The 22,941-nt window shown below is 42.4% G+C and overlaps 1 protein-coding gene across 8 annotated transcripts in view; it reads left to right on the top strand.

The window, feature by feature from the left end:
- Nucleotides 1-22,941, top strand: part of UNC13B (unc-13 homolog B) — a 196,452-nt gene that overhangs the window by 133,099 nt on the left and 40,412 nt on the right. For 2 of the 8 annotated variants that reach the window (XM_049896491.1, XM_049896493.1), the window contains exons 1-2: nt 1,757-12,337; nt 22,126-22,148. The exons of the other annotated variants lie outside the window; for them this stretch is intronic. In XM_049896491.1, the coding sequence (XP_049752448.1) occupies nt 10,042-12,337; nt 22,126-22,148 (2,319 nt within the window). In that variant the 5' untranslated portion in view covers nt 1,757-10,041. Of the gene's footprint in view, nt 1-1,756; nt 12,338-22,125; nt 22,149-22,941 lie in introns of those variants that run through there. 8 annotated transcript variants of the gene reach the window in all.

Raw genomic sequence — 22,941 nt, forward strand, 5'->3', positions numbered from 1 at the left:
GTTTGCTTTGCTGTCAGTGTTGGCTGCATAATGAGGTGATGGTAAGAGATGGGTTGTTAGCATTTCTTGAGATCTAAATTTTCTTTGAGGGGGAAGCAATGTTATTGGAAAAAGGCAGTAAGGAGGCAAATGTTGCCTATGGAATCAACCCTTTTTCCTGAGGATCCTGAATAAACCCAGAAAATCATTCTTAATTTAAAAGCGTGTAGGGCTGCTTGTTCTGCAGTGAAAGACCCTAGGATGGCTCCTGTAGTCTGACTGTCTGGTTCCTGGGCTAAAGGGGCCATGTTCTGTTGGGAATTGCCACCAGGAATGTTGCAGGACAGCAGAAATAGCAAGTTTTGAGACCCTGGTTTGTGCCTGCTGTGTGAATCAAATTTACCCACCCATTGTCGGCCTTTTCTCCTTAGATCAGGCTCAGAGAAGGTAGAATAGGAGTGGCTTCACCAGATTGGTACTAGCTGACTGGAACTTGGTATTGAGAAGAATTCTGAGGTCCCTCTAGGCTCATCAAGCAATGCTTTCCCTGTGCTGTGGTTGTAGAGTGGAAAGGAGTATCATATGTTTTATGTTTGGCATTTTCTGCTCCAGAGCTTCAAGGGACCCTGGGTTATTGCTTGGGCATTATGTTGCAGCCAACAACTTGAGTATTCTTTGATTGTAAAGACAATCAGTTTCCTGATGAGTCCTAATTAGTATTGTTGAATTGTTGATAATTAGGACCACATAAGAGCCACTGGGTTAGCAAGTCTCCAGGAAGATGGGACTGCCACTGGCGAAGAGGGACTAGGAAATTTGAGATCATGAAACCAGGGCCTTGGTGCTTAGATAGGCAGTGTGCTATCTCTTAAGGTTACCTTGTTCTTAATTCTGGATTCCAAAAAAATCTGTGGCCCTGACATCTACAGAAGAGGGTCCCTCTCAGCCCACCCAGCTTTTCCTACTTCTCCCTGGTCATTGCCTTGGCATAGCCTAAGGGAGTTTTTGTTTTCCAGTTTGTTCTCGGGCTGTGGCTATTCAGGAAGAGCTGGAGTAGATGTCTACTCTGAGATCATGGTGTTATTTGATGTTAACTGCACACTTAGGTGCTTTACCTTTTCTTCAGCTTCTCTAAATCTGAAAGCAGATAATATACATACAAAACAAACAATAGCCCCCTCCTACCCCCCCCCCCAAAAAAAACCCACCAAAGAAACAAAAACAACATACAGCTTTTCTCAGTATAAGGGCAGATTTCCTTTGCATTGTGCTCAGGCAGTTTTTTGCTGTGCTCTGTCTATTCTCTGAGACTGGAAGCTTCTCAAACTATAGGGCTCCATCATCTATCCCTTTCTACCCTACAGCCCAGACCAGAGTGGTAGATAGGCAGGGGAGAAGAAAGGAGGGGGGAGAAGAATTGAGGGAAGGAAATGGGGGAGGGGAGAGAGTAAGATCTATATTTAGTGAGAGGGAGAGACACTCACCAAGGGTGTGTGAGTGAGCTTGCTGGCGAGGGTTGTGTGTGCGTGAGTGTGCTGGGAAAGGGGGTGTGTGCGCCAGGAACGTGTGAGGAGGGCTGGTGCCCTATGGGAGGTTGCAGGCAGGAAGCAGCTGGAGAGGAGGAGGAGCAGCAGCAGGAGCAGTAGCTGCCCTGCTTTCTGTCTCAGTCTCAAAGCCCAGGATTGATTGAGTTAGAATTCCACATCTACTTGAAGTTGGACTACTGTTGCCTTCAGCAGGCTGGTCGTCAGAAATTCTCTTCGGCACAGAGGTGTGGACCAGATTGGATTCCTAGATTTGCAGCCAGTGAGACTCCTGCCCAGCCCTTCACTGAGGGGATTTCGCTGCTGTGCATTGTTCCAATCATCAACTTTGCACTGTGGAGCCAGCCAGCTTGGGTGCAACTGAGAATAATAGCTCTTTGGCTCTGCTTATCGCTTAGGCAAGTGGCAGTGCTGTGGCTTAGAAAGTTCATCCTGCGGCTTCTCTGTAAAACCAAGGCGTGCTTCTGCATGGATATCCTCTTAAAGACAACACTTGGGTTCTAAACTTGAGAATTCATGGTTTTAGTGTGGTTTTTTTCTTTTCATTTCCTTAACAATTATTTTGGTTTCAGCAGCAAGGTAAGTGGTATTGAATGTATGACTGACTCTGAACAACAAGCAGGGACAAAAGCAAAGCATTTGTGGGTGGAATATGGAGCAGCTACATTAATTATATAACTGCTTGAGCCAACTTGCTGGTAAGGGTCATTATGAGTGAAAAAACAGCATACTCAGCACTGAGGGTAGAATCTTCATGTGCACATATGCGTATACTGATACTCTGATCATCCATCCCACCTTGGTGGTCTCCTGTACGTGTACAAACAGCTCATCCAACCCTCTGGACGTGTTCATTCTTGTATACAAATCATCTATTTCTCCCTCTTGATATGTTCATATGGGTTTATAAGTAACCTGTCCATTCCTCTCTTGTGTGTACATCCATATATATAATTCATTCATCTTATATGAATATACACAAACCATCTCTCTCACCATGTGTAAATACGTATATAGAGATTAACTCATTCCTTCATCTCATGTGTGCATGCATATACTCAGGTAACCTTTCTGTTCTTCTTAAATACACCTGTGTATATATCGAAACCTTTTCATCCTTCCCGTATGTGTGTATGAATGTGTGTGTGTGTGAACTGTCTAATATGAGTATTAATTCATCACTCTTATGTGTGCACATCCATATAAACAGAAAGCTCATTTCGAGTTTGCTGTCTTGAGTGTGTGCACACATGCATAATAGATAATATGTTCATTTGTCTTATGTGTGTATGGTGAAAAGAGCACTAATTTTCTAGATTAAAGACCCACTTTTAAATCCTAGCTCTACTCAGTGACCTTGGTCAAGTCATTTAGCCTCTCTGAGTTTTGTTTTTCTCATCTATGAAATCAGAATAATAATGCTGCCCTCCTGCCTCACAGGATTGTTGTCATGATAAAATAGAATCATGTAAACTGTAAAATTCCAAGCAAATATAATATTTTACTATTCTTATGTGTCCCTCTTGTGTGTGTTGTACAGGATAACATACGTTTCACTCAGCTGCGTGAGATTATGCTCTCATCTGTGGAGTCTCTGGCCCTTCCATGAGAAGGGGTAGTTTCTGCTGAAGTAACTAGGTTTATCCTATGATTTTGCCCAGAGTACTGGAAAAGAGCTACATGGAGTTACAGCGTATGTAGAGAGAGTCCAGAGGGAGAAAAGGTCTTATCCTCTGCAATTTGGGGTCTTGATACTTTGTTCTTTGTAGACTTGAGGAGGATTGAACCTGTCACAAAATGGAAATATTGTACTGCTTCTAGCTAGGATCAAAATTAGCAGGTGAAAGGATGAGTGAAAGAACAGAGCAGTCTGCTGCCCCTGAGATGACAGCCTTTTCTTTGCAGTGAGCATCTACTGATAGGTTTTGAAGGCTCTTCAGAGTGCCCCTGTTCTAGTCTTCTAGACCTGTGCTGTCCAGTATCATAGCCATTGGCCACATGTGGCTATTGAGCACTTGAAATGTAGCTAAATTGAGATGTGCTGTAAATATATGATACATACCAGATTAGAGGACTTATTATGAAAAAAAGAATGCAAATATATGATTAATAATTTATATATTGATTACATGTTAAAATAATATTTTTCATATATTAGATTAAACAAAATATATTAATACAATAAATTTCACTTGTTTCTTTTTACTTTTGGGAAAATTTAAAATTACATCTGTGGCTCATATTATATTTCCATTGGACAGTGCTGTTCTAGACCTGTCACTAGCACCAGGGTCAGGGCAGCTTTCCAAACAAGAAGGGCAAATAGGAGCCCTATCACTGTAGCCCCTGAGAGTGACAGGAACCTTTTCCTACCAGTCTCAGCACAGAGGAGAGGTACTCTGGCAGAGGCCGGTGCTGCCACTACCCTCTTTTTTGTTCTGAGTGGGTTCCCAGAAAATTATGAGTAAGGATAATTGGGGAGAGATTTCCAACTTTGTTTTTCAATGAAAAACAGTTGTAAGCCATTAACCTGAAAAAAAAAAAAATTAGAACTTGAAGGCAACATGTTACAGAAACAGAAATGGAATTGAAATTTGGAGTCCTGGATTCTAAATCAGCTCTGCTGTCAACTCATTTATTCTTTCCGTAGCACTGAGTCCTCACTGTGTGCCAGGCCATATGCTAGGCATGGTAATACCTTGTGCAAGGCACTGGGGATTCAGAAACAAATGAGGCACAGCTTCTAGTGTAATAAACTTCTTACCACTGTGGGCCCTAAGCAAGACCCTTCCATCTAGGAATCTGCTCAAATAAAACAGATTAACAACAACAACAAGGGTGTCAATTTAGGTCAAGGATTATGAACTCGTATAATAGGGCTTCTGAGAAGCTAGAGCATTTGCCTTACCTAAAGGCTTTCAAGTTCAAACAAACAAACAAAAAAAACCCTTTGATAGCCAAATGAAACTACTCCACAGGCTAGATCACAATGTAGTATGAGATTCCAGGTCTAGATATTTTCTAAAGGACCCTTCCAACTCTGGCTTTTTCTGATTTTATGTTCTGGTTCTTTTTTTTTTTTTTTTTTTCAGTACCTTATGTGCCAGGCCCTGTTCTAGGTGCTGGGGATATAGCAACGAACAGAGTCCTTGCTCACATTCTAGGATGGAGAGGTGGGGAAGGAGATAGTAAACAAGCAAACAAGTATATAGATATATCAGTGGTAATAAGTTCTATGAAAAAAATATAGCAGAATAAGGAGATAGAGAATTGTATGTGTTTTTTTACTTTGTTTTGTTTGGGAGGGGGAATGGGCTAGATTCCTGCTCACGTGCCTTCTCCAGGCTACTCACAAGAGACATGAGGTGGAAAGGAGGAAAGAAGGCATGATGAGCCAGATTCTGGGTGTGTATGTATTTGTTTTATGGTTTGTTATACTTTGGAGTATAACAAATGATGGCACAGCTGAAAAGAAGCCCTGGCCTGGGCACTGAATACCCAGCTGTCCTGATTGGCACTCAGTCTTTATCCTGAGATCTTGATATGCCAACCCACTGAAGCTTGGGTGCTCTCTCATGCCACTGTATCTTAAATGGACGTTACATGAGGTTCTGTCTCCTTTCTTGGATACCAAGCCTTGAGCTTTTCTTTCCTTTGCATATATCCAGCTTCTGGCCTATGAATGAAATTCATCTTAAGGCTGCTGAGGAGGGATGGCAAGTCCCAGGAACTGAAATACTGGGACCTTGCTAAGCATTTGATCTAGGACATTCTGTATTCCCTTTGGAATAGAGAATCTCATTCCTTATACCTTGTGCCCCTTGCTAATTTTCTTCTGACCAAGATACTGTATAAGCATCGATTCTTTCCCAAATATTAACATCTTAAGAGTGCCCCTACCTGTTGTGGCCCTAGAAGTCCACTCCTCTCACCATATTAGCCATACAGCATAATTGGTAAATGGCCCAGGAATGATCTTTCCTCTATGCTGAGAGCTCTTGGCTTTCTGCCTTCTGGACTTGTGTCAGACAAAAATGAGAAGCTGCGTGATGTATGTACATAGAGCTCTGGCTTGCTCCTGGAGGTACCGTGATTGTTTCTTCCAAGCCAAGATTTGAGTCAGAAGCAAGTTTTACAAAGAATGCTCAGATTCCTAATCACCTTTATTTGATGAGTCAGAGAGAGGGATAAAAGGATCAACCATTTCAGGAAACCGAGGGTTGTTTTTCTCTGTGATTTTTTTTTCAGTAGGCTGGTGCTGATACAGTGTGATTCAAGGGGTCTACTCTCTGCTGTTAATTTTCAGCTTTTCATCATTGAAGCTTTATTCCTTTTTGATTAATTCGTTTCATTTTGACGTCTTCTTTTTTAAACACAGATACCCCTGAGAGGGCTGCCTTATATTTACCAACCTTAGGTATCCCTTAGGAAAAGAACACAGAAGGGTTTGGCCCTTTTTGAGGGTGTAAGTATGAAATTCGGAGAGTTGACCAGAGTTGATAGACCAATGGGATAGGACAGAGTGACAGCACTGGGTACCTTGAAGGACACTAGAGGGCTGGGTTAGAGCTGGGTGAATCCCAAGGCCTCTTTATCCCATCCCAGCTCAGACATTATCTGTTCTCTGTGGCCTTCCTTTTTCTGGTGTTGCTGTGCCTCTCATGTCCTTCCCATCCCCCACAAATTAAATGCTCGTTTTTTATTACAACTCTCATTATAACATGTATCACATTATACCGTGGCTGTCTCTGTGTCTGTCTCCCACTCCAAACTTAATATGTTAGAGAACAGAGACTGTGTCTTACATCCCTGGCACATAACTTAGTGCCTGGCACCCATTAAGTGGTTTTTAAGTTGAATTGATTTGGAGACCAAACTTTGTCATTCTCACAGGTTGGCCCCTGTCATTTCACTCCTATGGACAGTAGTGGCAAAAAAAGCTGGAGAAGGAGCTTGCTCTGAGGGCTGTCCTTTCAGCTGATTTTGGCTTCCGGTATCCTATTGGGCTTCTGAGCAAAGTAACTGACTAATCCCCTGGGTATCACATTGAGCTCTGTTGCCTGCTTCAAAGCTTAAAGACCTGAATAACTGAGTAAGTTTAGTGTCTTTAGGAGATGATTCTTAAGCTCAGAGTTCATTCAGTGGCAGTGGCTACCAACTCAAAAAGAAGCTTTGGAGGATTTTGCTTGTTTGTTTCATATGGAAGTAAGGATCTTCGTTTGGGGCTAGGAGAAGTTGCTATGGCAGCTGTAGCTGGAAATTTCCTATTTGTCAGTAACATGGAACCAAGTAGCCCTGCCTTCAGTCCTTCAGGAGGCCATAGAAGAGGGCTCTGAACAAAGTAACTGTACCATTGACCCCATGTGGCTAGCCATCCAGTGTTGTAGGCAGTGTAATCTGGGAGGCGATATCTGGAATGACTGTCCAGGAAGTTAGGCCAAGCCCCTCTGGTGTATTGATCTGAGAGGCAGGAGCAGATAGTCCCCAAGTCAGCATGGCCTGCACTGAAGCAGTAGCGGACAAGTCAACTTCTTTTTTGTTGCTAACAAACTGTCATAGGACTTAAGTAGGGCTGGCCTCAGAGCACCTGGCAATGAGTTGTAATGCTGGGCTCACCAGCATTATAAAGGAAAAACTTGCCTCCTGGAGCCATTGCCCCTTCCTCATGCTTTCAGGCTGCCTGAGGGAGGATGGCAAGGCTCCTGTCACCTGAATGACCTTAAAAAGAAAACTTCTGGGAGAAAGCAGGACTGACCCAAAGAATGACACTCTAAAGGTAGGACTCCAGGTACTGCTGCAGACTACTAGAAGGGACTGCGAAAGGCAGGGGATCTAAGGCTGGCGTAGAAGTCATGGTTCACTCAAATCATTTAAGCAGTTGCATGCTTGACTTAGGTATTGGTTATTGGCTCCCTTGTTTCCTTGTCTCGGGGACTTATCGCGTAACACTGCATGCAGTACTTTGCAGTTTACTACTAATCACCAATTTCTCAATTTATCTTTACAACATTCCTGTGATTATCTTCCCCACTTTACGGATGAGGAAACCAAGGCACAGAAAGATCAAGTTTATAATCCAAGGTCACTGGTGAAGCAAGACCAATACTTAATTAAGTGTCCTGATTCTCAGGCCAGTCGCCTTTGCTCATGGATGCTTGTGGCTATACACAAAGCTTCCACTTTGGTTTAGTAAGCAATCTTTCTCCTTTGAGACAAACTTGAAGGGCTAATTGCATGCTCCAGCCCTAGTAGAGCAAAGGATATTGTTCAGGGCTATCACCAGGTGCTGAGACCAAATCTGGGGGACTCAAGCCCTGCACGGTTGGTGAGAAAAGAAAGGGGTAGCTTCAGAAATATAAATTTTGTATATGTGGGAGGAGAGAAGCAAGAATTTGATGAAGCAGTCCTAGGATTGGGGGCTTCTTTCTGCCTAGATGGCTGGGCACTAAGCCCAAGGCCCAGGAATTCTGGTTGTGCACATAGAGCATCCTCTCTCTCAGAGTTGAGACTGAGTGGGCCACATTAGGGGTATGGGTGGTCCTGGCCTCCTGAAAACTTGGGATAAAGCAATAATTGAAGAGTTGGGCCTCTCCAATGCCTCTCAGGATAGGTAAAGTTCTTAGATGAGAAGTTGGAGCTAGAGAGGAGAGGGGAAGGTATGAAATGGAAATTAATCTAGTTTCTTTTGGTTCTTGGCTTAGTTATTTCTAGTAAAAGGAGTCAGTTTTGTCATTATCCCAATTCCTATGACTCATTCTTCTGGTTCCTTCTTGTACACGGTAGCCTTTCCTGAAAATGAGTTGCCGTGGGAGCAGTCAGCTTGTATTCTTCATTGGCAGTTTTCCCCTTTTAGGGTTAACTTGAGTACTGGGAAAAGAAAGGGAGACAAGGGCTTAAAGGATTTAGAAATCTAGATCAAACCTAGAAAATGGGGAAACTCTCTCTGGTCAAAGAACGTGAAGAGTAGCATGTCTCCCACTAACCCATGTCACCCTTCCCAGGGTGACCCAGCAGAACCATAGAGTATTGGCAGTGCCATATATTTGCTGGGGTCTCTGCTTCCTCTTTTGTCCTTTCCACTCCTTTCCTTCCCTACACTTTGCACATTCCCAGTAAAAAGGGAATAGATGCCCACCCCACATAAGGTAATGATCATCTCAGCCTCTGTAGTGCAGTGGCCTGTAGCTTAGGGTGTAGTGGCAGGAGTGGTGGCAAGTGCTGTCTTCATCTTTTTAGATAGCAAAGTGCCTTGGGGTCCTCTATGATGTAACCAGCTCCCCTCCTTTCCCATGCACTGTTCTCTCCAGGCCAATCAGAGGACCTGAGCAACCCTCAGTTACTCCAGCAGTGGACAGTGTGCTGGGCAATCACTTAGCTAGGTGAAGTATGTATCCATATGAACTATGTATCTAAGAAAGTACCCAGAGAAGGAGGCGTTAGACCAGATCCTCTGTGGGCCAGGAAAGGCTGAATGAACCTGGGTATTGAGTAGGCCACACAAAGCCTTTAAGGAGATCAGAATGACCAAGCAGAGCCTGGGCATCCTTCATCCCCAGTTATGAGCTCATTATACCTGTGCCTTTGGCCACCTGCTCCTCTATATCCAAACATGCTAAATGTCACCTGAGTTCTAGACAGTGACTCTGCCTAGACTGTGCTACCTTATTTTAGAATTAGATGTAGAAAATGTTTGTTTTTTTATTTTTCCTCCAGGTTTAAAACACTTGTGATGGTCCTTTCTTCAAGTGAAGGGTTGCTATTAGTAAACAAAAGGAAAACACTTTGGACTATAAACACAGGCAGGACTGAACCTTTGAATGGCTGAGTCTTCACCAGGACAACAAATTGGAAAAAAATGACAGAAAGAAACATTCTGTGTCTTGTGTTGTCTCTCACTGACTGTGTAGTGATTTGAGCTTTGTTGGTTAAGCATCTGTTTGTTCATTCCTGAGCTAGGCCCTAGTGCTGAATATTGTAAATGTTCAAATAAGGAGTCACTCATTGACCTTACCCCATCTACCTCCCAGGAGCTTCTTTCAATACTGGTGCTTTTGGTACTTTCCCAGAACCCGAGGACTTGATCTGATTTTACATCAAAATTCTAATGGGAAGCTAAGGAGAGAGAACTGCCTACCTGCAGCCTTTAAGGCCAGGATGGGGAGGCAGGTCAGGGTTGATTCCTGGAGCCTTAGAAGGTAACATTCTTATTCCTGCTTGACAGTTTGTTTCAGATTAAAACTGCCTGCTGATTTCTGACCTGAGTGCACTGTTTTCCTTTTTCACTAGCTGCAGGATAAGAGTCAAGCCAGGATCCAGGGACATGTGCCAGGTTTGGAGACCACACGTGGGGCCCTTCCAGGCAGCACTGTGTGCTAAACCCAAGGCATCAGCCGGCAACAATTGCTAGAAACACTGAAAAGAGTAGACAGGATATTGCCTTCCAAGATAATCACTATAAAGCATCTTGACCAGAAATAAGAAGAAGAAGGAGAGAATTCCTCAGACCTTGAGGGAGAAAATGAAGCGATTGTTGCAAGAGTCAGAAGAAGAAAACATGGTCACCCTGGGACTCTCTACCAGGCTTTCTCCAGATAAGGCTAAGGCAGAAGCCATGTGTGGCAACAAGAATAAGTCCTCAGGCCCTGCTGGATCCTTACCAGAGGACAGTGTTCTGTCCCCTAGCTATGAGTCAGCAGCCTCAGCAATTGGTGGGGCTAGAAATGGGAGCTTGGCCCAGCATTGCAGCTTTGGGCAGCAGGCCAACAGCCAGCTTCCTCTGGGCTCTACTGCCTGTGTTTCAGGGTCTGGTTCTCAGTACCTCTCATCTGCCAGCATTACCATGAGCTGTCAAAAGCCCTCAGAGAAGAACCAAACCAATTCTCCTTTGTCCAGAGAACCTAACCAAAGCTGTAGCCATGAGCAGCAAGAGGCTTTGGGAGATGTAGTAGAATATATCATCAGAGAGCTACAGGGCATCAGCCGTCTCCAGACTGAGATTGCTGAGCTGCGGCAGCATTTGAGCCAAGTCCGGGGTTCTGTGGATGAGGTCTCTAGCTGTGTAGACTCAGTACTGAGTGAAATAGAAGGTTTACAGGCGGGCAACAGCTCTGTGGTCAAGGTATGTGTAGGAGAAAAGACCCAGGAACCCCATGTGGACAGACAGAGTGAGGAAGCCATTCTATATCTCTATGGACTTCCTGAACATGATGGGGAAAATACCATGGAGCTGGTGGATCACTTCCTGGCCAAGCACCTCTGTGTCAATGGCATACAGTGCAACAGGTACATTAAAGAGGCTTACAGGGCAGGCAAAACCCCCGCCCCCAGGCCAACTGTGGTGAAGTTTGCCCATCTCGAGCATAGAGACTTCATCTTACAGAAATCCATCCTCTTGCAGAGTGTAGGGGTCCGTATTGCCACCAGAGAAGAACCAGGCTGGCCACAGGGCTGTGAGAATCTCCAAAAGGAGTCTGTATCATTTTTGCAAAAACAGCTTCAGGATCATAGTTGGAATTCTTTAAACCAGGATGAACAAGTTCTTCAGATGGAAACAGGAGATAGAGGACCCATAAAAGGAGCCTATGGGATAAGGAACCAGAATCAACATAGAGAACCCCAGGCCCCTGAGCAGCAAGGCCTTTGCTTCCTACCGAAGAACAATTTAGCAAAGCAGAGGAATGTGTCTAAGCCGGTGGAAGAAGTAAATGGAATATCAGGAACATCCCAAGTTAATGGCAGCTGTGGTACACTGGCAGGGAGAAAGATTTCTCTGTCTACCCTCCACCAGTTTGAGGAACCTTCGCTAATGTTAATCTCCAAAGAGGAGGATTCTGAGAAATCTCAGGTTTTCAAACAGTGCAGCCAGGGACTTGAAGAATATAAGGTAGCGAAAAGAGAAAATGATCGCAGCAATAAAAGCGAGGCCAGCACCTGCCTGTCACCGTCTGGATTGCTGAAGACAGAGAGGATACATACCGAGGACAAGCTCATGGGCTATGAAGCCGGGCTTAATATTTTAAGTTCAAAGCAGCTAGGAGACCTTTTGTCAGACAAGCCCAGAAAATTTGCAACTCTAAGCTGTGACAGTATGATGGAGGAAATTATCATAGGGCCAGAGACCTTCAGTGACATGGTTCATATTGACCTCAATGAAGAGGCACAATGTGCTGCTCAGGTCCTCAAGGATGTCTTTGACAAGTCCTCTTGTGTTCTGGGTGGCTCGCAGGAGAATGAAGATGTGGAAATCAAGTTTTATACAAATAAACTGGGCAGAGCAATTCACCACTTCCGTTCAGCTTTGCAGGGAGTGTTTCAGAAGCTGGAGAACAGTGGGTCCGTCAGTCCTGAGGACCTAGAAAGCAATGAGAGTGGTTCCCAGTCAGAATACAGCGATAGACTTCTTGGGACCATGAGTTCAGGGGGTGGCCAGGATTGCTCCATGGAGAGCCCTGGGAGTCAGGGGAGTGAAAGCTTGCTCAGTATGGTCTCTGGTGGAGTGGGCCTCTCCACACAGGAAGACCAATCCCCTCAGGATCCCAACAGCCTCTCTGTTGCTTGTAACAACTTGCCTCTTGCATATGCATTGCCAGGTTTCACTCTGGCTCGGTGTCTGGGAAGTGAGACTTGTTCCAGGCCTCAATCTCCCAGGCAGGGCAAACTAAGCCTAGAACAAGTGTGCGCAGAGACCATCTACCTTAACAAGTGCATCAACAATTTTAAAAATGTTCTAAAAGAGAAAAAACTGAGGCAGAAAAAACTTTTGCATGAACTAGTACAGAAAGCAAACCATCTCTCAGTAGAAGACATTCATTCAGGTATTCCAAGTCTCTATTTAATGGGATTCCAGCTGGCTGGGTAGCATGAGGCCCAGCTTGGTGGGGAGTTGCACAAGGTGACAGGGAAGGTCCACAGCTTGAAACAATCTAAATTACTCAAGTACAGATTTTAGGCTAATCCTGTGAGGATTGAAGCAAAAGCGTGTTCTATATCAACAGGAGAAATTTCTTGTCCTTAGGGCACTTCTGGTCTGTTGAGGGGGAGCTATAGAAAGTACCTTTTCAAAAGAAGTAGGAACATCTGGGCAGAAGTAGTTTAGAGTTGCAGGACTTCTAGGGTATTCCAAGTGTTTAATATAGGTATAGGGGTAGGAGGCAGGAATGGGGAATGAGGCATATTTGCTCACTGGCATTAGAGAGGTTGAGAAAAGAATTCTATGTTGCATTTTAAAAATATTCTCCATGGGTTTCTTGCTGAGTTAAGATTGCCAGTTTTTCAGCAGCCGATAAGGCTTTTTTACCTCATAGGCTGCTATGGGAATTTCCCTTACCCCAGCCTGTCTTCTTCCTAATACTGGACCTTTTTTCTGACTTGAAGCTGTTCAGGGATGGTTACAGTACCTGCCCTGCCCAAGAGCCGGACTCTACCCTCCACAGGTCATATTCCTTTTCTTCCTTCTCCAGCTCATGGCTGCTCACTTAAGAACTAGAGAATGGAATGGTTTTGGACTACAACAAATGAGAGAACTTTTATCTAGGTAGTATGGAGATATATACCCTTAAAATTACTTCTAATCAAAAGTAAATTTATCCAAAGAGCATATATTGTATTCCTCTAGTTAGAAATATAAATGGGGTTGTCCTCTTATGCATATAACCTGATTAATCTTCCTAAAGCAAAATTAAAATTATGAAGGATATTGTGTTGGCAAAGGGGTGAAGGAACAGGCTTCATTGCTGGTGGGACAGGAGTGTAAATTGGTATAACCTCTAAGGAAAGCAATTGGCAAAGTGTATCAAAATTACAAATATGAATACCCCTTGAGCTCTCAATATCACTTCCAGGAATATATCCTGCAGACATATTTTCACATGTGGAAATGACATATGTTCATGGCTATTTTTGAAGTACCATTTTTGATAGCAAATATTGGAAACAAGCCGGTTAAATAAGTTATTGGCACATCCAGACAATGGAATATAGTACCATGTAGCTATAAAGAGAATGAAATAGCTCTTTATATGCTAAAATGAAAGGTATCTATGCATACTGATGTATGAAAAAAGCGAAGTGCAAAAGAGTTTGTATAAGATGCACACCCATATGTGTCTGCTTGGATATGTATAACATAGCTCATGAAAGATGTATAAGAAACTGATACATGGTTGCCCATGGGAAAAGATATTAGGTTTCTGGGAGACAGGGATGGAAGGGATATTTTTCACTTTTTAGGGTTTGAATCATATGAATGTAATGCAAGTCATAAAAAATTAAATTTAAGAATTAAAATCATATCACTTTTTCAAATATCCCTAAAGCTGCTCCTTAGTGCTTATCAAAAAAAGTCTAAATTCCTTCACTTGGCATTCAGGATCACAACTGGATTGTATTTCCAGGTTTATCTCTGTTGTCCCACTATGCATCAGCAGAAAGGAAATTTTGCTGTATTATAAATTTGCCTTTTACTTTCTGTTTCTGGCATGTATATATATATATATATATGCACCCGCCCCTCACTTATCGACATGGTTAGGTTCCAAAAACCAGGCAATAATGCAAAATCGGCATTATGTGAAAATGGAGGATGACCACATCAAATCACAAAATGGAGGATGAATACATCATTACATAACTGCCAAATTACATCATTACACAACTGCCAAACCACTGAGAATCATGGCCCAGCACATACCTTAACCATTACAGCCAGCATGACTCTCACCTTGAACTTCAGCATTCATTTCTGCCAGATGTATGTTATTAATGTGTGAAATAGTCAGATACATTTTTTACTATTGTTGTAAATGCCAAATGTCCAATAACAAAATAGTTGATAAGTGAAGAGTAGGTGTATATGCTTCCTTCTGACCTAAGGTATCATGTTCACCATGTCTGCTTAGCAAAATCTTACTCATTTTTCAACGTACAGCCAAAACATCACCTCTTCTAGGAAGCTTTCTATATATAATTCCTCAGTTGTAAGAGATTTCTCTTTTGAATTTTGCAGCCCTTTGTTCCTCTCCCTATACATTTTGAAATTATTATTTTATAGCAACTATAGAAACAACAAGTACCCTTGGAACCCTTCTGTGAAGGCAGTACTACCTTGCAAAGTCCTTCTTAAACCTTGGTGGGAGTTGGGGCACTGAGGACACTTGTGCTTGACTCTTCAGCTTGTACAGGTCCCCTTCTGGGCTGATATCCTGCTAGCCATTGCAGGAACTTGTGGTACCTATGGTAAGCAGATGGTGACAGCTGCAGTGACAATCAGAAGGATGAGAAAAAGGCTTCCTGAAGCACGAATAAGAAAGTAAGCCAAAGTTTTGGGTCCTACTCAAGACCTGGTCTGGACTTAGGGCTGCAACGGGAGTGGTAGAGGGGATACTGGGCAGTGGCCGCATCCTTTTAGTGGTGGGCCCGTACCTGACTCAAGCACCATTCCATAGAACAGGAAGAATAGAATAAGGTAAGCACACCCTCTCACCAGCTCACACCTCTTATGGAGTCAATGAGAACAGTTTCCCTAACCTCATAAACTCATCCAGTAAGACAGTAGCTGCTAACAGAACCAAACATTAAAAAAATCAGCTTTTTTCTTGGCTGCTCTGGTTTGGACCTTTTAGGACCTAAGTTTAGTAGTTGTAACTTATCATTAATTTGAGTTTACATTTTTATCCACTTTTTTTGTTATATACAAGGCACTGTTTTAAGTACTCTCATGTGTATTATATAAAATTCAGTTCTTTTCATTCATACCACACTACCAAAATAGCTTTTGTCAAGGCCATCAGGTGACTATCATATTGCCAAATCTAATGGTTTATTTTCAGTCCTCCTCTTAATCAGCAACTTGACACAATTGATCACTTAAAAAAAAAATTGTATCGACTTTATTGAATTATACTTCATGTACCATAAAATTCACCCTTAAAAGCCTTTAAAATATATATAATTCAGTGGTTCTTAGTATTTCATGAAGTTATGCAACCATTACCACTGTCTAATCACAGAACATTTTTATCACCCCCAAAAGAAACCCCATGCCCATTAGCAGCTGCTCTCCAATCTTCCTTCCCTCAAGCCCCTAGGAACCACTAATCTACTTTCTGTTTCTATGGATTTGCCTATTTTGGACATTTTATATAAATGGAATCATACAATATGTGGCTGGCTTCTTTCATTTAGTATAGTATTTTCAAGGGTTATCCATGTTGCAGCATGTATTCTATCTCTTTTTGTGGCCAAATAAAATTTCGTTGTATTGATAACACCACATTTTTTTAATCTATTTATCAGTTGATGGACATTTGGTTATTTTTACCTTTCAGTGATTATGAATAATGCCTCTGTGAACATTTGTGTACATATTTTTGTGTGGAGATGTTTTCAGTTCTCTTTGGACTGTATCTATGAGTGGAATTGCTGAATCATATGGTAACTCTATGTTTAACGTTTTGAGGAACTGCCAGACTGCTTTCCAAAGTGGTTGCACTGTTTTACATTCCCACCAACAATGTATGAGGGTTCCAATTTCTCTGCATTCTCACCAGCTCTTGATATTGTCTGTCTCTTTGATTACAGCCATGCTACTATGTGTGAAGTAGTATCTCATGTTGGTTTTAATTTGCATTTCCCTAATGACTAATGATGTTGAGCATCTTTTCATGTGCCTATTGATCATTTTGATATCTTTTTTGGAGAAATATCTATTCAAATTCTTTGCCCATTTAAAAAAGAATTTTTTTTTTTTTAAATCATTAAGTTGTAATAGTTCTTACATATTCTGGATACAAGTCCCATATCAGATACATGATTTGTAAATATTTTCTCCCATTCTATGGGGGTTATCTTTTTACTTTCTTTATGGTGTCTTGTTACACAAATTTTTTTTATTTCAATGAAGTTCAATTTATCTGCTTGTCTTGTATCTCTTTAGCTTTTGATGTAATATCTAACAAACCATTACCTAATCCAAGGTCGTGAAAATTTATTTACTTCTGTGTTTTCTTCTAAAAGTTTTATAAATTTAACTCTTATACACTTAGATCTATGATTCATTTTGAGTTAATTTTTGTATATGGTGTGAGGTAGGGAAGGACCCCTGGTGGCACAGTGGCTAAGTGGTCAGCTGCTAACTGAAAGGTCAATGGTTCGAACCCACCAGCTGCTCCATGGAAGAAAGATATGGCAGTTTGCTTCCATAAAGATTTATATCCTTGGAAATCTTATAGAACAGTTCTACTCTGTCCTATAGGGTCACTATGAGTTGAAATTGACTAGATGGCAACGGGTTTGGTTTTTTTTTTTGGTTGATGAAATAGGGATCCAACTACATTGTTATGGGTGTAGCTATCCAGTTGTCCCAGGACCATATGATGAAAAGACTATTCCTTCCCCGTTGAATCATCTTGGCATCCTTGTAAAAAATCAATTGACCATAAATATAAGGGTTTATTTCTGGAATCTCAATTCTATTCCATCTATCTGTAGTTTATCCTTATGCCTCAATTCCTCCTTTTTGGAATACTTTCTTCACTTGAATTCCAGTATACTTCTCTCTTTAGGCTCTCCCTTGACATTATTGGCCATGCCTTCTCAGTCGTCTTTGCTGGACCCTCCTCGTCTCCCATATCTCTTTTTAGCATCCCAGGATTCAATCCTGACTTCTCATTCATACTTACTTCCTAGGTGATCATTCCCAATTTCATGAGTTTCATGAGCAGTCCTAGGTTTATATCGCTAGCCCAGACTGCTTTGCTGAACACTAGACTCCACAACTACTCAACATCACCACTTGGATGTAATTAGGCATCTCAGTTTAACATTTCCAAACCAAACTCCTGATTCTCTTCCCCAGGCCCCTGCCAAACCTGCTTTTCCTGTAGTCTTCCTTACCAGTAAATGGCAACTCTGTTCTTACAGCTGTTCAGGCCCAAATCCATAGATTCATTCTTGACTCCATTTTATCTCTCACAACCCACATCCAGTCAATCCATTAGTAAATTGTGCTGCCTCTACCTTTAAAAAATATCCTGAATCTTAGCACTTATCTCCACATTTACCATTACCATCTCTGTCTAAGCCACCGTTTTCTCTTGTGTAGGTAATTGCAGAGATCTCCTAAAATGGTCTCCCTGCTTCTACCTTTGTCCCTGTGTAGTCTCTTCTCCCGACAGCCACCAGAGTAATCCTTGTAAAACATGAGTCGGATCATATCACTTCTCTGCCCTAAACTTTCCAGTGATTTTCTGTCTTACTCAGAATGAAAGCCAAAGTGCTAGTAAAGCCCTACTTGAACTGGCACTCTTTCACCAACTTGCCATTCCTCCATACCAATTATGTTGTCACCTTAGATTTTGCACTTGCTGTATGCTCTGCCTACAATACTTTTCTCCTAGAGCTCTGAATGATTTCCTTATTCGTTTCCTCAGGTCTCCACTGAGATGTCACCTTATCAGTGAGTCCTTCCCTGAAAACCTTTTATAAAAGTTTAATAGCAACTCCAACACCATAATCAGGGGCACTAACTTTTTCCCTTACTGAAATTTTTTCAGCACAGCCTCTCTCACACCTGAGATATATTCATTTCTTTCGGAGAGTAGAACCAGAATGCCTGTTTTGAATTTTGGCTTTGCCACTTGCTGTGACTTTAGGCAAGTTTCTTAACTTCTCTGATCTTCAGTTAAATCAACAAAAAAAATGGAGATAATAATAGTATGCACCCTATAGAGTTGTGAGAAATAAATGAGCTTACTAAAATAAAATACTAGATACAGAGTAAGTATTCAGTTTAGTTAGCTGCTATCATCATCTTCATCATGTTTATTGTCTGCTCCTTTCACCAGAATAGAAGCTTCTCAAGATCAGGGACTTTGCTTCATTCACTGCAGTATCACCAGCACTGAGAATAGTACCTAGTGTATGATAGGTTCTCAATAAGTATTTGTTGAATAAATGAATCTTCACCTGGGAGGTAGCTGCTCTTACCACTTTTTACAGATAAGGAAATGCAGGCTTAAATAAGTTGAGTGCCTCAAGTGTTTTGACTCCCAAGTATTGTGGAGTTAAGGTTGTTTTATTGGGCATATTGGAGGAGGTAGTGGTGGGGAGATATGCTATTTCCTCATAAAATTGACTGTCTGGAAGAGTGAGATCATTCTGGGGGTCAAGAATTTTCCTGCAAAGTAGGTGTTCTATAGACATATATCACTGAAACCAAAAGCTAAATCTGTGTAGAAAAAACCCTAAAGTGTCTTAGAAAGTCAGGAGGCATAAAGAATTTGTTAACAAGAAAAGGTTTTTTTTTTTTTTTTTTTTTTTTAATGTTTGTCCATTGGGTGGGACAAACTGAGTAGCTAGTATAGCAGTTCCTAGGGGTCTGGAAAATGGTACAGGCTACTGGCTAAGAGACCTATCTCTTCTTTGGTAAAGGACAGAGAGGTACTTTCTTAGAAAAGTTGCACTTTTCTAAGTCCTAAAAGTTGCAGATGCCTTTTACTACATAGAAAAATATTTTGCTAAATACATATTGGACATGGGACAAATACAGATGTGCTAAGCCCCTAGGTAACAGAGTTGAGTAATATATATAACTCTTGCTCTCAAGGAGTTCACAGTTTATAAAGGAAGACATTTATATAGACTGTTACAATGGGAAAGAGCCCTGGTGGCGCACTGGTTAAGTGCTCAGCTGCAAACTGAAAGGTTGGCAGTTCGAACCCACCAGTAGCGATGCAGGAGAAGAATATGGCAGTCTTCTTCTGTAAGGATTTATAGCCTTGGAAACCCTATGGGGCAGTTCTACTCATCCATAGGGTCTCTTTGAGTTGTAATTGACTCAGCAGTAATGGGTTTATTACAATGGAACATAATAAACACTGTCATAAAAAGTGTGCACATAGAAGCACGGGTACCATGGATACATGATGCAGAGGCAGCTAATTCTGACTTCTGGGGTGAAGGCACATAAAGAAATCTTCACAGGGACATTAATATTTGAGCTAAGTTTTAAAAAATAAATCTGAGCCCACTCAGTAGACAAGAGAGATGTGGGAGGGAGGTGTGGAATCTCAGATGTGACAGACAATGTTCAGTAAGACTTGCATACAGGACACATGAAAAGGAGAGGAAGGAAAGGAAGCTCAAAAGATGGGGAGTACAAATGTTGAAGCACTTTATGTGCTATAATAAGGAATTTGAATTTCATCCCAAAGGTGATGGGATTAAGCAAAGAAAAATGTGATTAGAACTTTGAAATAGAAAATATGGAGGATAGATTATAGATGAGTAAGTTCAGTGGAGAGGGATCAATTTGGAGTCTCTTTTTTTTGATATAGTGCAGATGATGAGGGTCTAGACTAGGGCAGCGGCAGTTTGAAATGGAGAGGCAGGAATGGATGCCAGGTACTTCAGTGGTAGAATATCTAGGGCATGGTGATTGACTGGATGGGATGGGGTGGAGAGAGGGAAGAATCTGATGTCTGGCTAGGGTCTCAGGTAAGGGATACAAGAAGAAGTTTGGAGGACTAAGTTTAGTGTTTGGATGTGTTGAATTTGAACTAACCAGGGAATATCCAAGTGATTTGAAATACACAATTGGTATGTGTTAGATTAAAATAGGTATCTGAAGGTTGGGTATAACTGCTTTGAGGAGTGGAAGAGAGCCGACTAGTGAAATGGCATAGTGGGAAAGCCATGCCAAATAACACTGAGGGCCCAGTTGAGATTAAAACTCTGCATCTATTTGCTACGGTTCTTGTCTATACAGTGGTGGAATTTGTCAAGGCATGATGCATTGAGTACCAGTGAGAAGGATGAACAGAATTTAGGTGCATTCTCTTTCCAGTTGCCATCGAGCAGATTCCAACTCATGGTGACCCCATGTGTGTCAGAGCAGAATGTGTTCCATAGGGTTTTCAAGTAGATTGCCAGACTTGTCTAGTGCCTCTAGACTTGAACTTCCAGCCTTTCAGTTAGCAGCTAAGCACATTAACTGTTTGCACACCCAGGGACTCCTAGGTGCACTAAAGAATGCTTAATTAACTCTTGCTTGGGAGGGTATCAGGGAAGGCTTCTCAGAGCTGTGCTTTGGAGAAGGAATTGGATTTTATCCTGTGGAAAGAAGATACGAGGTGCTGTTTCAGGCTGATGGCACTGATGGAACAGAATGAGTAAATAAGTACGTGGAGTTTTAAATATGTGACCTGTTTGGGTAACAAGGCTGTTGATAGGCAGTTAGATTGTAGGAAGCAGGGGAGGAGAGGGGAGGGAAATTTTGGGATTGGGGCAAGATCATGCAGAACCTTGTCAACAGACTGATATTTATTCTTTAGTCATTGAGGGGAGATTTGGGGAACAGAAGGACACAATCCAAGTAACTTTGACATGGTGTATAGAATGTATTTAAGATAGTGGAGGAGGAGAGAAACATTTCTTATTTGAATCACAGGGTCAGTTAAAGTATGCCTTGCCTAATTTTCTTATTCAAAGGGAACTGAGTGTTCTGGGGGCGGTGGGGAGTAGATATAGAAGAGATATGTTCCCATTCCAAGAAGTGCCTTTCTCTTCTCACCCACCTTCCTGTAGCTGTACTATTGTGGAGGATTCCTAGTCCAGAGTTCATTTGCCTGTCAGGACAGGCCTAATGTCATCAGAAATAGCTTGAAAAACTGAGAACTTATAAATTAGTTTCTTGGATTCTCCCTTCTATTTGTGATGAGATATCCATGGATCTCTAAAAGGAAGGGAAAAGAAAATGGAGAGGAGCCGATGGGCCCAGGTAGATGGACTTGCCTTAGAGGGGGAAGCCTGTGGCCCTATCCACATGTGGCCTAGAAGGCAATGTAGTCTCTGACAAATAGGAAAGGAGTAATTGCTAGACTTCATTCTCCCCTTGTGGCTTGCTTGGGTCCTTCTGGACGTGATCATTTCCTTTAGAGCATTGTCTTGGATTTGACAGATAATCAGACCTGGGTTTGCAGTTTGTGTTTTATAGTCCAGGTCATTGTAACTTCTGTTAGGGCAGTGGGCAGTTGAAGCTCCAGGGTCTATGTGGCCCTTCAGCATTCTGGTCCTGGCCTTAACTGGGTTCTGGGAAAATAGGCCAGGACTTACTGGGCCTCATGGCCAAGCCCCCTTCACAGAATGGAAAGGGCTCAACCACCAGGTCTTTGGGTTTTGAGGACTTTTCCCAGAACCAGAGTGAGTTCATGTGGCCTCTGAGGAAGGAACTCACGCTGTGCTCAGCCAGATTGGCTAGCTTGTTGGGGTGGCCCTTGTTAACAATTCTGATCCTGTGGCTGTGACAGCCCTGACCCTGAATGCAGGCCACTTTTGAAAGGGGTAAAGGATAACTAGAATCCCCAAGTAGACTTTGTCCTTTGGTTTGAGTAATCCCTGGGATGTTTCCTACTAAAAAGTAGGGACCAGCAAATATAGGAGGTAAGGATTTAGGGAGCCAGTCAGCCAAGCTCTGTGAACTGCCCAGTTGTTCAGAGGACCTCTCCCTCTCCATGGGGTTTAGCTGGCATTTTCTTTAGGTTCCTTGCTATAGGACTGAATCTAATAACCTCTCTGCCCTCTTTTTCTGCCCTTTTTCTCTTTGCAGAAGGAAAGCGAGGAACTCTTCAGGTTGTGCTTTGGGCCTTTTGGGCCCTTTTTATTGTCTATTCTCCACCCCCCCTCACCTGATCACGGGGTGTATGCATGATCTGTGCTTCTGAGCTTTGGCTCACCCAGAGAGTCTGTTTTTCCCGAAAGCAGTTTGTGCATGATCCATTCTTATGTGTGCTCCTGCAGACATCCCAGGAGCACAGTGAGAGGATATGTGTGCTGGCATGGGTGCTCATTCAGTGTAGCATGTGTGTGCTTATACTACACTCAGTTCGACTGCCTCAGACACTGTGATTGTCCTCTTCTCACCCTATGTTGCTCAGTGTGTGTACTTTTTCTACCTGTTGCTGCAGACTGGCGTATGCTCTAAACCCTCGCTGATCCCAGCATGCATGCACACTTTGTATTTGAGAGCAGGAGTTGCTGCAGGCAATTTGTCTCTTGCCTGGGGCCCTAACTGTGAATGTGCTTTGTGGCTTGTGAGCAGGCTTCCTGGCCTCTCAGAGCACAAGCTCTGTAGATCTCTTGCATGGTTCCCCCCATGCATGTGAATGCAGAGTATACTAATAATGCTCTGTGCCTGCAAGCACTGGTTCTTGAAGACAGTGAGGGCTTATGTTTGGGGGCTCTAAGGGACACTGTGAATCCTCCCCAAATGTGTGTATGCACATGGTCTGTAGTCATAAGTGCAGGACTCATACCCACCTTGTGTTTCCTTCAGGGCACAAGTTGTATCTATAAATCTACCTCCTGTAGGTACTTTGTCTAGATCTCCTTCCAACTCCCCTGGCTCTCCTTCATTGCCCTGTGT

The sequence above is a fragment of the Elephas maximus genome, chromosome 9, assembly GCF_024166365.1.
Source record: "Elephas maximus indicus isolate mEleMax1 chromosome 9, mEleMax1 primary haplotype, whole genome shotgun sequence".
In the NCBI taxonomy this organism is placed as follows: Eukaryota; Metazoa; Chordata; class Mammalia; order Proboscidea; family Elephantidae; genus Elephas; species Elephas maximus.